The following is a 16,432-nucleotide window of genomic DNA, read 5'->3' as shown; positions in this document are numbered from 1 at the left end:
TGTTGGATGCATGTGTGCTTATATCACTGAACCTCCCTATGATGTATAATTACAGTGCACCAATAAAAGTATTAAAATTAAATATTTTTAAATACATCGATAATTTTAAAAGCTACAAGAAAAACTAAGACTACTAGCAGATTTCTAACCAGAAGCCTTGCATACTAGAAGACAGTGAGATGATATGTTGAAACTTCTTAAAGAAAAGAATTGCCAACCAAAAATACTATATAAAGTAAAACTTTATTTCAAAAATAAAGCGATGAAAGCCTTCCTAAATAATTAAAAGTTGAAGTGCATCACCTTACAAGAAATGCAATAAAAGATTTTCTTTGAGTTCAAATGAAAGCTCACTCAACAGCAACATATAAGCATATTAATGAATCAAAATCACAAGTACAGATAAATGTATTAACAAGTATAGAATATTATAATACAGTATTGGTGGTATATAAATCACTTTTAAACCTGGAATAGAAATTAAAAGAGAAACATAAAATACAAATATAAAGCAATTTAGGCGATTAATAATGTAAAAGGCTGCAACTGAGAAGGTTGAGGCAGGAGTATCTCAAGCTCAAAACCAGCCAGAGCAATTTTTTGCAAGACCCTGTATCAAAAGGCAAAAGTTCTGTAAATGTTGATAGAGTGTCCCTGGGTTCAATCCTCAATACCACATGTAATTTTAAAAACATGTAATTTGTGATATTAATAACTGTGGAGAAGGGAGCCAGGCATGGTGGTGCACACCTGTAATCCTAGTGCTTAGGAGGCTGAGACAGGAGGAATGCACAGTTTCGAAGCCAGCCTCAGCTACTTAGTGAGGCTGTCAGCAACTTAGTGATACCCTGTTTCCAAATAAATTATAGCTCAGAGGTAGAAAAGCCCCTAGGTTCCAACCCTCAGTACCACAAATATAAAATAACTGTGGGGGAGGGGAAAACTAAATGTTAGAATTTCTGTTTGGGAATTGAAGTTAAATTACTATCAATTTAAAATATATGGACACGGCCAGGCATGGTGACACATGATTGTAATCCCAGGATTTGGGAGGCTGAGACAGGAGGATCATGCAGGTTCTAAGCCAGTCTCAGCTACTTAGTGAGGCTCTCAGCAGCTTAGTGAGACTGTTTCCAAATAAATATAAAATAGGTCTGGGAATGTAGCTTGGAGATAGAAAGTGCCTAGGTTCCATCCCTAGTACCACAAAAAAAAATAGATCCGTCTAAGTCCATAGTAACTGCAAAGAAAATACCTGTAGAAGATACACAAAAGAAAATAAGAACAGAGTCAAAGCATGTCATTACAAAAATATCAACTAAACACAAAAGAAAAGAAGAAAAGAGCATCAAGACAGAAAACAATTAAGATGACAAACAAAATTAGTTGTTCCCTACTAATAACTTCTTTAATTGTAAATGAATTAAACTCCCCCAATTAACAGAAATATAGTGATAGAACAGATAGAAAAATAAGTTCCAGTTATCTGCTATCTACAAGACATTCACTTTTTTTTTACAGATTTTTGCCAACTCCTCATTCGATAGAGAAATAATATCTAGAATATACAGAGAACTCAAGAAACTTAGAACTAAAGAAACAAATAACCCAATCAAAAACTGGGCAAGTGAACTAAATAGACATTTCACAAAGAAATTCATGGCCAATAAATGCATGGAAAATGCTCAACATCATTAGCAATCAGAGAGATGCAAATCAAAACTACCCTGAGATTTCACCTAACACCAACTAGAATGGCAATCATTCAAAACACAAACAACAACAAATGCTGGCGAGAATGTGGAGAAATGGGAACTCTAATATATTGTTGGTGGGATTGCAAATTAGTGCATCCACTTTGGAAACAGTATGGGGGATCCTCAGAAGAATGGGAAAGAACTTACCATATGATCTAGCAATACCACATTTGAGTATCTACCCAAAAGAAAGAAAACCAAACTACCAAACTAATGCATGTGAATCTATGTTCATAGCTGCACAATTCACAATTGCCAAACTATGGAACCAGACAAGATGTCCATCAACAGGTGAATGGATTACAAAATAGTGGGATATGTACACAATGTAATTTTTTTGTGTGTGTGATACTGGGGTTCCTGGAAACCCTTCTTACTCCGGGCTACACTCCCAGACCTATTTTACATTTTTATTTGGAAACAGGGTCTCTTAAGCCAGCACGGCTGGCTTCGAACCTGCGCGATCCTCCTGTCTCTGCCTCCCAAGCACAGGGATTACAAGCGTGCGCCATCACGCCCGGCTATACAATGTAATTTTACTCAGTCATAAAGAAAAACACAATTGCATCATTTACAGAGAAATGGATGGAACTGGAGGACATTATACTAAGATTAGTCAGCCACAAGAAAATAAGAAATCAAATGCTCTCCCTAATATGTGAAAACTATAGAGAAAATGGGTCATAGGAGGAACTCTAGATGAAGAAGGAGATTCTATAGATAAGAAATAAGGCCACCTGAGGGGATGGGATGGGAAGAGGGAAATTCTCTAATGCACATGGTGTACTTTAACAAATATATCAATGTCAATCACTAAGCCAAACATGAGAAGAAGGGAGGGGGTAGAAATGGGGTGAGAACTGGGTAAGGGCTAATTGGGTGATATACACATGTAAGTCTCCACCATCTTGCATCCAATTAAAATGAATGAATACAATGCACCAATAAAATTTTTTTAAAGAGTGGAGAAAAAAGAAACCTTGATCCTTTTCTCAAAATAATGAAAACCTTCCAAATAAATTGTAGATGTGATATGAATAATGAAACAATACAACAAGAAATTATCTCCATGAGAGTAAAGATGGAAAGATCCATAAATTTAAATTAAATAAAATTAAAATTTCCTGTTACCAATAAAAAGAATGAAAACCAAGCCACAGAGTAGACTATGCAACCAAAAAAAGAACTTATGTCTAGAATATTTTTGAGTTCTTAAAAATCTAACAAGAATACCAGGAAAAGGAAGGAAGTCTCATAAGAGAAAAAATAATAGGAAAATGAACAGAGAAATACAACACTACAGAAAATAGGCAGGAGATGTGAACAGTTATTGAACAAAATCAAATATTAAAACATCCAATAGTCATGTAAAGAGATGCTTGACCTCATTTAAAATTTAGGAAACACAAATTCAAAATAAGAACACTAAATGTGCCCAATAAAATAGTTAACATTAAAATAATATAATAAATTTATAAATGATGTGAAGTAGGAGGAACCTTCATACACTGTAAGTCGGAGGTTGAACAAGTAAAGTACCTTGAAAATTGATTGTCAATCCCTACAAAAAATTCACTAGCCCAACAGCTATTAAAATACTTAGGAGAAATGTATGTAGATGGCCATACCAAAAAATGTACACCGTGCTTATGAAGATAATTATTTGAAATGGACATAAAGATAATGCAAAACTTTCAACTATAGAATAACTCATATTCATAAAATAATGTTAAAATTGAATTACATGAACTACAACATGAAACAATATAGAAGATTTCATGGGCAATGATGAGTGATAAACACAAACAGCACACAAGCGCACACACATCTTATGCAAATGTGATTAGATAAACTCAGGAAACAAGCCACAATAATAAATATCAAATGTGTGGTTACATTTGAAGGGAAATAGATGGAAGTGATTGGTAAGGGGTGTACATGGAACTTAAATGATGGCAGGTTCTCACTTTCACACAATTGACAAAACTATATTGTTTGTCCGTGTTTATGTACATACTGTAGGTAAACAATAGTAAGATAAGTTTACTTAAAAGTTGATTATCACCGAAAACAGGTAAGATGGAGAAAGGGGACAAAAAATGTGTTAGAAACTAGTTATATGAATATGTATATGATGATGAAGCATAAAAATAAAGTAGTTTATGGCCTTGATGTACTGGATCCCTAGAAGATATTTTTCCTGAGACCAGGTATACCTGTTTCCCAGGAAGGTCTCTGACTTCTAGACTCAAGCAATCCTCCCACCGGAGACTCCCAAATAAGTACTTATATAGGCAAATGACATCCGCCACCATCCAACGACCTTATTGAAAAGAATTATGTAGAGAGGACTTCCGGGAAGATGGCGACCGAGAAAAGCGGGGCTTAAGAGCCCCGCTAACAACCAATCTCCATTACCACAAAACCAGCGCCTTTCATAGCCAGAAAACACCATCACCAGAAAAAACAAAAAAACCACCAGGCTCCAGAGAGAAAGCGGACTGAGAACAGAGCTCAGAGCCACAGAGGAGATACACGCGCCCTAGGATGCGGCAGCAGCGCCATACTGCCGGCGGCAGCGGCAAACTCACCGGACGGCTACAGCAAGTCAACGTGAGCCGCTGCAGAACAGCCAGGCGGGATCTTTCGGCGCAGAGAGCATTTAGAGCTCCCAGTGGCTGAGCTCAGCACACGCTGCAGGAACTAAAGTGGAACTCAAAACCAGAGAAGAAAAAATACGCCAGCCTCACGGCCAAGGGCGTGGCAGCGGCGCCATATTGCCACCAGCGGCAGCAGCAGTGAATTCACCGAGTCCAGTACAGCTACATCTGCGTACTCAAGAACAGTGAGTCAAATTGTGGGCCACAGAGGAGAAATCCCAGTACTGTACCCCCTGGGACTTGACCCAGTGAGGGAGTGGGGGTGGCAGAGATATCACACCATAGGAGAACGTGCAACCTGGCACCCCCCATAGTTTAAAGCAGCCTCTATCGACTCCCTGGGTCAGAGACTCTGTGATACAACCCAGTAAAGAAGTAGTGGGGTCTGAGATACTACAGACTCGAGATCCAGAGCACCTTAAGTGAAGTCATAGTGACCCAAGGGAAGAACCCAGAGAAGGCACAAACCTCCGAAATCATGGGAAAGAGGAATAACACTGGGGCAATGAATGCCCACAACCCCACAACATCAGAACCTGATAAAACAGAAAATCAGAGATTTCTAGAAGATCAAATCAGGAAAATAACTATAGAAATAATAGAGGTGCTTCTAAAAGAACTCAGAGAGAGCCAAAAAGAGATAAAGGATGCAATTAATGAAGTAAAGGCCTCAATTCAAAGCACAAACAACCGATTAGACCACATGGAGAACAGAATCTCATTCTTAGAAGATGAGCAATCCAAAAATGAACGCATAGTTTCTAATCTAGAAAAAAATATACAACAGCAGGAATCTGACATTGAAGAAATATGGGCCCATCTTAAGAGAGCTAACCTAAGAATAATTGGAATAGAGGAGGGAAAAGAAAGTGAAACCAAAGGGATCAACAATCTCTTCAAGGAAGTAATAGCAGAAAATTTTCCAAACTTAGAGCAAGAGGTTGATACACAGGTCCAGGACACTTATAGAACTCCCTTTAGACAGGATCGGAGAAGAGGATCCCCACGCCATATAATTGTCAAAATGACCAATGTGGAAGCCAAGCAGAGAATCTTAAAGGCAACAAAAACAAAGGGCCAAGTGACATTCAGAGGCAAACCAATTAGAATCACTCCAGACTTCCCAAACCAAGTCATGAGAGCCAGAAGGGCTTGGAGTAACATATTCCAAACTCTGAAAGAAAACAACTTCCAGCCAAAAATTTCCTACCCAGCAAAACTTTCTATCAAATTAGATGGAGAAATAAGAAGCTTCCATGACAAACAGAAACTGAAGGAATTTATGTCTTCAAAACCAGCGCTAGAGAAAATACTCAAAGAGATTAACTACAAAGAAGAAATAGGTAACACTCACCAGAACCAGAGAAACAAGACTTTCCATCCAACAGACAACTAAGATTGGTTATCTGTGGAGATTCATTATTTATGTTAGTCTTTTACCTATCTCTAAATTGTATTGTTTGCCTTTATTGTTGTTAATTTTTAGGATTCCTAGTTGGAATATTAATATACCTTCAGATATAGCATTTGGAAATATTTTATCCAATTCTATTAGTAACTTTTAACTCTGTTTACATTGTCTTTGGATATACAATATTTTTTTATTATTTTTTAGGGAGTTTGTATATTCCTCTGTTGCCTGTGCCATTGAAATCATATCCAAGAAATCACTGCCAATTTCAATGTTGCGAGGTTTTATGACCCAGATTTTCTTCTAAAAGTTTATAGTCTTAAGATATATATTTAGGTCTTTTATCTATTTTGAGTTAATACTTGTATGTGGGATTAGGTAAGGGTCCAATTTTATTCTTTTCCATGTAATTATTATTTTTCAACAATATTTAATTAAAAGATTATTATTTCCACCACCAAATGTTCATGGAAACCTTGTCAAAAATAACTTGGCAATATAGGGAAGAATTTAGCTCTAGGCTTGTATTTAACTCCAATGGTTTATATATCTGCCTTTAGAATAGTACTACACTGTTTCAATTATTGTAGCTTTATATGGTTTGAAATCAGAAAATATATATCTGCTAGCTTTGTTCTTTTTCAAGATTGTTTTGGGTATCTAGAATCCATATTCCATATTAGGATAGATTTTTTTCTGAAAAATAAATATATAAATATATGATAGTTTCACCTAAAAAAAACAAAAAAAAATCCTCTGGTAGGAAAGAAAGCAAAAAGGAATATTGAAATGTTATCTTTAAGTCGTCAAAAGCTTGGTATCAGACAAATGAAACTGTTATGTGAGATTAACATTTTTAATTTTGGATAAATTGCTATAATACTAGATGTCAACCACTAAGCCAAGCATGGGAAGGAGGGTTGGGAAAGAATGGGGTGGGGATTGGGTGGGGGCTGACTGGGCGATGTGTGCATGTATGTCTACAAAAGTTTGTATCCCACTATGATGTATGAATACAGTGCACCAATAAAATAAAATTAAAAAAAATAATAATAATTTAAAAAAAGAATTATGTAAGCAAACTTCATGAAAATTAGCCCAGAGAAATGTGATTCTGAGAAGTAAAACTATGAAAAAATGATAGCGAGAAAGAACACAAGAAATCAGATTGAACAAGTGGATATTAAAAACTAACCTTAGCAAAGGACTCCCCAGATGTCTGCTTCTGGTCGTTTCTATCGGACGAGTCAGGTACACTGGGGCTGAAGGCCATGAGGTCGGCCTTGGGCGGGCCCTCTCCCGAGCACACCCTCTGCCTCCTCTGCTGCGAGGACGACCAGCTGCCCGCGGCGCTCGAGCACACCAGCACGGGCTGCGCCGGCCCGCACGCGCCCTCGCCCGGCGCCGCCAACGCCGCCGCCGCCGAGCAGCGCAGCGCCGTGTACAGCAGCAGCGTGAGCACCAGCAGGCTGCACACGGCGCAGATGGCCACGATCAGGTACACGTTGACGTCCAGCAGCGCCGCCGCGCCGCCCGCCGCGCCCGCCGCCGCCCGCGACGCCGCCGCCGGCGCCTGGCCGCTCTCCACCAGCGACAGCAGCACGGTGGCCGTGGCCGTGAGCGCCGGCTCGCCGTGGTCCTTCACCAGCACCAGCAGGCGCTGGCGCGGCGCGTCCGCCTCGTCCAGCGCGCGCGTCGTGCTCACCTCGCCCGTGTACAGCCCCACGCGGAACGGGCCGCCCGCCGCCGCCAGCAGCTCGTACGACAGCCACGCGTTGTAGCCCGAGTCCGCGTCCACCGCGCGCACCTTCGCCACCACGTGGCCCGCGCCCGCCGCCCGCGGCACCAGCTCGCCCCGCGCGCCGCCCGCCGCGCCCGCCCCGGGCGCCAGCAGCGCGGGCGCGTTGTCGTTCTCGTCCACCACGAACACCTGCAGCGTCGCCGTGCTGCCCAGCGCCGGCGCGCCCGCGTCGCGCGCGCTCACCTCGAAGCGCAGCAGCTCCAGCTCCTCGCGGTCCAGCGGCTGCAGCGCCGACACGCGGCCGCTCTGCGCGTGCACCGACACGTAGCTCGACAGCGCGCGCGCGCCCACGCGCCGCTCCACCAGCGCGTACGACACGCGCGCGTTCTCCCGCGCGTCCGCGTCGCGCGCCGACACCGTCACCAGGTGGCAGCCCGGCGCGTTGTTCTCCCTCACGAACACCGTGTACTCGGCCTGCGAGAACGCGGGCGCGTTGTCGTTCACGTCGGCCACCTCCACCGACACGCTGGCCGACGCGCGCAGCGGGGGCGAGCCGCCGTCGCGCGCGCTCACCACCACCACGTAGGCCGCCGTGGCCTCGCGGTCCAGCCCGCTGTCCAGCACCAGCGAGTAGTAGTTCCTGAAGGTGGACACCAGCTTGAAGGGCTCCGGGGGCGCCAGCGAGCAGCTCACCTGGCCGTTGGCGCCGGAGTCGCGGTCCGACACGCTGATCAGGGCGATCACCGTGCCCGGGGGCGCGTCCTCTCTGATTGGAAGCGAAATGGACTTGAATTCCAAATCCGGAACGTTATCGTTGACGTCTTCCACTTCTACAATAACTGTACAATGGCCAGAGAGTGGGGGCTGTCCTTTGTCAATGGCCTCAACGAGAATTTCATAGGATTTACATTCTTCAAAATCAATATATCCCTTAACAATAATTTGTCCAGTAATTGGGTCTATGTGAAACTTGGATTTCACATTCGGTGAATTATCTGTCGAAAATGAATAAATAATGTCCCTATTCAAGCCTTCGTCTAAATCTGAGGCGTTGACTTTAATTACCAGCGTCCTGTTTGGGACATTTTCTGATAATTTTACAGTAAAGACTGTTCTGTCAAACACCGGGGCATTGTCATTGGCATCCAGTACCGTGATGAGTAACTGGACCGTGCCGGTCAGCTCGGGTTTGCCCCCATCAGTGACGGTGAGCGGCAAAATAATCTCTGGAGTTTCCTCTCGGTCTAAAGATTTCCTTAACACAAGCCCAAGGCCTTTTACACGCCCATCAATTGATGGTTTTTCCAGAGAGAAATACTCATTGGGGCTCAGTCTGTAAGTCAGCAGAGCGTTGGCTCCCACATCCGCATCCGAGGCGCCCTCTAGAGGAAGCCGAGTGTCAAGCGGCCTGGATTCTGCTATAAACAGATTCTTTTGTGTCGCTGGAAACACCGGCGCGTTGTCGTTAATATCCTTCACCTCCACCTCCACGTGGAAGACCTGCAGCGGCCTGTCCACGATCACCTCCAGGTGGATGCTGCACTCCGCGCTCCGCCCGCACAGCTCCTCCCGGTCGATCCGAGCGTTCACAAACAAAATGCCATTCTGCAGATTTACCTCCAGAAGGTCCCCGCGCTCCCGGGACGCCACCCGGAACAGGCGCGGCACCAGCTCCGCCAGCTCCAGCCCCAGGTCCTGCGCGATGCGGCCCACGAAGGTGCCGTGTTTGGCCTCCTCCGGGATGGAGTAGTGCAGCTGGCCGCTCCCTGCCTCCCAGATTGTGAGGAGCAGAACGGAGAACAGGATACGCTTGAGTTTCTGGCCGCTTCTCCAACAAAGTTCCATGTCAGAACACAATGCTTTGTTCTGATCTTGTCTCAAAGTTCAGAGAAATCTTCTGATCCGTCAGTGCGGGAACGTGCATCCTCCATGTTTCAGACTCTCAATGGTGGATAAGGCTTCTTCCGTCAGCCTCTTTCTTCGCGTCAGATCTATTTTATGGTAAAGAGCGACATCATGTGGCTCCAAACCGTAAGTACGCATTCTAGAAATTCACATTCTGCCAGATCTCATGTGTTCCTTCAGCTTCTCCAAATACCTTTCCAGTTTTGAAAAACAGGATTACATATTCTACTACCGAGGTACTCATTTTGTACCAATAATTGTGGTCCTTAGTTTTACCGAGAGGAAGCTTTTACTACAAAGGAATCCTTTTTTCATGCAGGTTCTAGTTAGTTACAGACCAAAGTGTAGTTAATATACACTTTATAAATATCCAATTAATTTGTTAAGTGTTAATAAGGAAAATGGTTTTCTTTTGTTCCATAAAATATTGAAAGTTGTTATTGATGAAATCATATTTATCCTTGGATTGTACTACTGGTATTGTACTTTGAGAGGGGGAAGAGTTCCTAGGAAACCTCTGAATTCCAAGAATAAGCCATTGAGGGGGAAACTTGCAAATATTCTTTAAAAGAATAAAAAACTACCAACATTCAATTGACTGTCTTCCTTGCGTTACCTAAGAGTGTAATGTGCAAGAAATCTTTAGCAAGGAAGTAGAAACTCCTTGTAAATATTTTTTTGTGGAAAAGTATCCCAAATAACTTTATTCAGTGCAACTTTTTAATCACTCACAAGCAAAGATGGTATTATCATTTTGACTCTCACTATCTACAAACCTGCCTGTTCCCCTGTATCTAAGATTCTTAACCTTCTATTTTCTACCACTATGCTCATATATTTTAATGAAATATGCTACTCCAAGAATATGTTTTACTAAACAAACATGCTCATTGTATTCCCTGCCTAAAGTCTATCATTTCCAAATCCTTTGCAAATCAATTTTCCCACTCTATAACCACTTAAAATTCCCTGACCTAAGAATAATTTCATAATAAAATCAATTGGGTAGGCATTTTAGCTTTGTTTATAAACTGCAATACACAAACTGAATCATTACAAAAATCATAATGTAATTAATTATAACAATAACTTCTCTCCTAAAAGCATTTGGGTACATAGTACTTATTTGAAGTAATAATTTTTAAAAGATTGTTGTATTTTAATAGTTTAATGGTTCAGAGATACCCACCTAGTATTTACTAGATATTTACCAAATAGAAGTGTTTTCTTTTTAAATTGCCTAATAAAATACACTAACTTAAAATGGTTACACAGGTAGTCAAGAAAATATTCCAAAACCCTCCATAACTTTTAAAAATACAAGAAGATTTTCCCTAAGACACTGTTCTAATTAAGATATATGTCAATTTCCATATGGAAAACCTGGACTTTAGCTTCATTTTCATGACAATGTTTGGCAATCATGATCTTTCAATCATCCTGTGTTTTAACAGGCAATGGAGAGTTCCCATTAGTTGTATTTTCCATATAAATTAAAAATTGAAGAAGACAGTGGTAGTAGCCATTGTGTGTGTGTGTGTGTGTATGTGTGTTCGTGTGTGTGTGTGTTACTGGGGATGGAATTCAGGGGCATTCTACTTCTGAGATACACCCTCAGCCTCACTTTATCCCTTTTTATTTTGAAACAGGGTCCCACTAAGTTGCAGAGGACCTAAGTTCCTGAAATTGGCTGTGAACCTGTGGTCTTCCTGTCTTAGCCTTCCAAGTACAGGGATTACAAGCATATGCCACCACACATGTTTGGTAATAGCCATTTTTAAACTGTTTTGCCTCTTAAAATTATAAACTTTTTTCCTTCATGTTTGTCTAAACAAAAAAATCAATCTAGTAATTATAGTTTTAGACTCCCTTTCTATGAACACACACACACACACACACACATACACACATCAAATTTCTGAATCAAACAAAAATCAGAATACTTTCACTGTTCAGGAACCCAACCTATAGATTTTTTAAAAATAATCATAGATGTCAAGCACATTGGAAGAAAATGAAAATAATTTCTTTCCCAAACACGTGAATATTTTACAAAATATTAAATGCATAGGTAAGGGGTGCAAGAGAATACAAATAGATATTTACAAATCAATATCTATTCGGTATTCACTTAGGAGAGCATCAGTACATCTCTAAAGGAAAATACTCAAGTCTTCAAAATATCTTTGCCAAGAGTCTACAACTGTTCATCATAATGTCTTTGCCAAGGGTCTACAATCATTAGTTAAGAATTTCAAGCCAGGCGTGGTGGCACACGCGTGTAATCCCCACACTTGGGAGGCGGAGACAGGAGAATTGCGCAGGTTCCAAGCCAGCCTGGCTGGCTTAGAAGACCCTGTTTCCAAATAAATATATATATATATATATATATATATATATATATATATATATATATATATATATATGTCTGGGAGTGTAGCCCGGAGGTAGAAGGGCTCCCAGGAACCCCAGTACCACAAAAAAAAAAAAAGAATTTCAAGAGAAGAGTTTTGCAAAGTGCCACATGCCTGGTCGGGTGTGGTGGCGCACGCTTGTAATCCCTGTGCTTGGGAGGCGGAGACAGGAGGATCACGCTGGTTCGAAGCCAGCCTCGCTGGCTTAAGAGACCCTGTTTCCAAATAAAAATATAAAAATAGGTCTTGGAGTGTAGCCCTGAGGTAGAAGGGCTTCCAGGAACCCCAAGTACCACCAAAAAAAAAAAAAAAAAGGCAAATGCCTGTAATCACAGTACTTGGATGTCTAAGGCACAAGGATTACAGATTGGAGCCAGCCTCCACAGTTTAATGAGACTCTCAGAAACATTGGGAGACCCTCAACAACTTAGCAAGATCTTGTTTCAAAATAAAATGTGATTGGGGCATTCCAGAGGTAGAATGCCCCTAAGTTCAATCTCCAGTACCAGAATATAAAGAATTTCAAGAGGAAAGCTGTATTTGCATACTAAAGCCTCATGTCTAGGAAGACAAGAACGTTTTTTGTTTTTTTTTTTGTTTTTTTTTTTTTTTTGGTACTGGGGTTCCTGGAAAACTTGGATGGGAACACAACTTTTTGTTTGGAAACATGGCAAAATATATGGGAGGGATAACTGGAAAATAGTCTCACTTAAATTTTATTTGGTGCCAATTATATAAAGGTATCTACTTATGGCATGGTAGACATTACTGGACAGGGTGGTATCCAGAGGTCACCAATAAATACAAATTATCTAACTTATTTGACAGCATCCTTACTAATGTACACAAAAGAGGTTAATGACTAAAAAGTTTTGCTAGTATGGGTATTTTAGAATATACAGCATTATTTTCAACAAATGTGCAAGTTGAAAATCATTCTTAAGATTAAAAATACTTTTAAAAGCAGTTAAATATACTATGGAAATATTAAAATTTTACTTCATATTAATATTTGAATTACTAATAAAATTAATGAAACTAAAAATGAACAAAGACATAATTCTAGAAACAATATAAATTGTTTTTCTATTTTCCCCCAATTAGGAAATCTAGCAATATTAATAATATTGCCAAATAAGAACACAAGGCCTAAACAAATCACAAAAGAGAAAGAAATTGAGACTCCAAATAAATGAGTGAGAGAATAAATGGGACTTCATAAAAGACAACAGGAATAATAAGCAAACATTTGAAATTAAAGATGTAAAAGCATACTTTTAAAAAGTAGCTGTGAGCATTAAATTGAAGTCATAAAATGGGCCAGTGATAATTCCAGTAACACTTACTGAAAATTCCCAATGAAAAGAGGCAAAAGATAATGGACAACTGTGCAGGAATTAGTTTAACCACAAGTTGGGCTCAAATTCTCTAAGTAATACAAATTCATTCAAGAAAAAATTTTTTTATTTGGAGCTGGAGATGTAGCTCAGTGGTAGAAGTGGTTCTATCTTCAGCACTGAAAAAAAAAAATAAAATTTTCCCAGACGTTTAGCAATTAAAAAAAACCCTACTACCACCATACTTATGTACAAAACAAAATTATGTTTCTGTGTTCACTAGTTATTATTGATTTATTGAGTGCAAATTTAGTCATAAGAAAACTGACTACTTATTTGTTGGTGCTGGAAATTGAATCCAGAGCCATTTAGCCTCCATGCAGCCTCCAAGCTACACTCTCAGACCTTTTTATTCTTTATTTTGATTCAGAATCTCGCGAAGTTGCTGAGGCTTACTTCCAACCCGTGGTCCTCCTATGTCACTCTTCCCAGAACAGGGGTAGCAGGTATATGCCACCTTGTCCAACTCCCAACTATCATAGTCACAAAATCAATAAAAAAAGGAGAGAGACAGACAGACAGACAGAAAGAAAGAAATGCTAATTATAGAGCATGTAGAGTAGCATTAATTTTTAACCAAACATGCTTCCAAAGAAGTGAAGAACCTGAGAAGTAAGACACAATGGCATTGTATAAAAATAAAGAAAATCTACTCACTCTGGAGGAGAGATCAGTGTCCACACCCAGTTGCTCCTCTCTATCCTGGTTAACTGGACAGGGTGGAAGGCTGGGGCTGAAGACCATGAGGTCGGCCTTGGGCGGGCCCTCTCCCGAGCACACCCTCTGCCTCCTCTGCTGCGAGGACGACCAGCTGCCCGCGGCGCTCGAGCTCACCAGCACGGGCTGCGCCGGCCCGCACGCGCCCTCGCCCGGCGCCGCCAACGCCGCCGCCGCCGCCGCCGCCGCCGCCGAGCAGCGCAGCGCCGTGTACAGCAGCAGCGTGAGCACCAGCAGGCTGCACACGGCGCAGATGGCCACGATCAGGTACACGTTGACGTCCAGCAGCGCCGCCGCGCCGCCCGCCGCGCCCGCCGCCGCCCGCGACGCCGCCGCCGGCGCCTGGCCGCTCTCCACCAGCGACAGCAGCACGGTGGCCGTGGCCGTGAGCGCCGGCTCGCCGTGGTCCTTCACCAGCACCAGCAGGCGCTGGCGCGGCGCGTCCGCCTCGTCCAGCGCGCGCGTCGTGCTCACCTCGCCCGTGTACAGCCCCACGCGGAACGGGCCGCCCGCCGCCGCCAGCAGCTCGTACGACAGCCACGCGTTGTAGCCCGAGTCCGCGTCCACCGCGCGCACCTTCGCCACCACGTGGCCCGCGCCCGCCGCCCGCGGCACCAGCTCGCCCCGCGCGCCGCCCGCCGCGCCCGCCCCGGGCGCCAGCAGCGCGGGCGCGTTGTCGTTCTCGTCCACCACGAACACCTGCAGCGTCGCCGTGCTGCCCAGCGCCGGCGCGCCCGCGTCGCGCGCGCTCACCTCGAAGCGCAGCAGCTCCAGCTCCTCGCGGTCCAGCGGCTGCAGCGCCGACACGCGGCCGCTCTGCGCGTGCACCGACACGTAGCTCGACAGCGCGCGCGCGCCCACGCGCCGCTCCACCAGCGCGTACGACACGCGCGCGTTCTCCCGCGCGTCCGCGTCGCGCGCCGACACCGTCACCAGGTGGCAGCCCGGCGCGTTGTTCTCCCTCACGAACACCGTGTACTCGGCCTGCGAGAACGCGGGCGCGTTGTCGTTCACGTCGGCCACCTCCACCGACACGCTGGCCGACGCGCGCAGCGGGGGCGAGCCGCCGTCGCGCGCGCTCACCACCACCACGTAGGCCGCCGTGGCCTCGCGGTCCAGCCCGCTGTCCAGCACCAGCGAGTAGTAGTTCCTGAAGGTGGACACCAGCTTGAAGGGCTCCGGGGGCGCCAGCGAGCAGCTCACCTGGCCGTTGGCGCCGGAGTCGCGGTCCGACACGCTGATCAGGGCGATCACCGTGCCCGGGGGCGCGTCCTCCAGGACAGGCAGGGACAGAGACGTGATAGTCAACTGTGGAGCGTTGTCATTAGTGTCTACAACTTCCACTAGAACCGTGCAATGATCTGTCATTGGGGGAATTCCTTTATCCGTCGCCTCTACCTGGATTTCATATGACTTAATTTCTTCAAAATCTATATTGCCTTTTACACGGATGTATCCACTGATTGGATCTAATTCGAATTTCGACAGAATATCTGCTGATGTCTCTGTATTGAAAGAATATATAATGTCCTTATTTACCCCTTCATCCAAATCAGAAGCGTTAACCATCACCACTAGAGTACCTTGTGATGCATTTTCGTATAATCTGGCTTTGTAGACCGTCTTCTCAAATGCAGGGGCGTTATCATTTACATCTAGAACAGTGACCTTCACTTGAGTAGTGCCTGTGAGCTCCGGTTTCCCACCATCAGTTGCTGTTATTAGTAAGTGATGCTCAGGAGCGTCCTCTCGATTTAAAAGTCTTTTCAACACGAGTCCAAGGGTTTTTATTTCTTCCTCGGTTCTCTTAAAGTCCAATGTAAAATAGTCACTGGAGTCAAGTCTGTAAGTCACCAAGGAATTTGGTCCAATATCCGCATCTGATGCGCCCTCTAGCGAAAACCGAGAGCCAAGTTGCCGGGATTCGGAAATAAACAGATTTTTTACTTCCATTGGAAATACTGGCGGGTTGTCGTTAATATCCTTCACTTCCACCTCCACGTGGAAGACCTGCAGCGGCCTGTCCACGATCACCTCCAGGTGGATGCTGCACTCCGCGCTCCGCCCGCACAGCTCCTCCCGGTCGATCCGAGCGTTCACAAACAAAATGCCATTCTGCAGATTTACCTCCAGAAGGTCCCCGCGCTCCCGGGACGCCACCCGGAACAGGCGCGGCACCAGCTCCGCCAGCTCCAGCCCCAGGTCCTGCGCGATGCGGCCCACGAAGGTGCCGTGTTTGGCCTCCTCCGGGATGGAGTAGTGCAGCTGGCCGCTCCCTGCCTCCCAGGCTGCCAGGAGCAGGAGCCAGAGCAGTAGACACTGCCAGACCTCTCGGCCCCTTCTCAGATAAAACAGCATTACTAATCCTCAGTGAGTGGGTAAGATTAAAATACCATATTTTACACACAAATATTAAATATTCGTGTCTCT

General features: G+C 43.9%; 2 protein-coding genes across 2 annotated transcripts in view; both read right to left on the bottom strand.

Moving 5' to 3' along the window:
* The window catches only part of LOC308274983 (protocadherin gamma-C4), a gene marked incomplete at both ends in the record, with an annotated part of 798,148 nt that extends 788,734 nt beyond the window's left edge, over nt 1–9,414 (bottom strand). The window contains one exon of the mRNA XM_080712992.1: nt 7,024–9,414. Coding sequence (XP_080569118.1) covers nt 7,024–9,414 — 2,391 coding nt within the window. The remainder of the gene's footprint in view (nt 1–7,023) is intronic.
* Nucleotides 9,415–13,828: 4,414 nt separating this feature from the next.
* Nucleotides 13,829–16,360, bottom strand: LOC308273815 (protocadherin alpha-3-like; the record flags this gene model as incomplete). Its single annotated transcript, XM_080711169.1, has 1 exon — nt 13,829–16,360. The coding sequence occupies one exon, from the start codon at nt 16,358–16,360 to the stop codon at nt 13,829–13,831; it is 2,532 nt and encodes an 843-aa protein (XP_080567295.1).
* Nucleotides 16,361–16,432: the final 72 nt, after the last annotated feature.

The sequence above is a fragment of the Muscardinus avellanarius genome, assembly GCF_963383645.1.
Source record: "Muscardinus avellanarius genome assembly, chromosome: 1".
In the NCBI taxonomy this organism is placed as follows: Eukaryota; Metazoa; Chordata; class Mammalia; order Rodentia; family Gliridae; genus Muscardinus; species Muscardinus avellanarius.
Note: the sequence above shows the minus strand (reverse complement) of the source record. Positions and strands in the feature narration are given on the sequence as shown.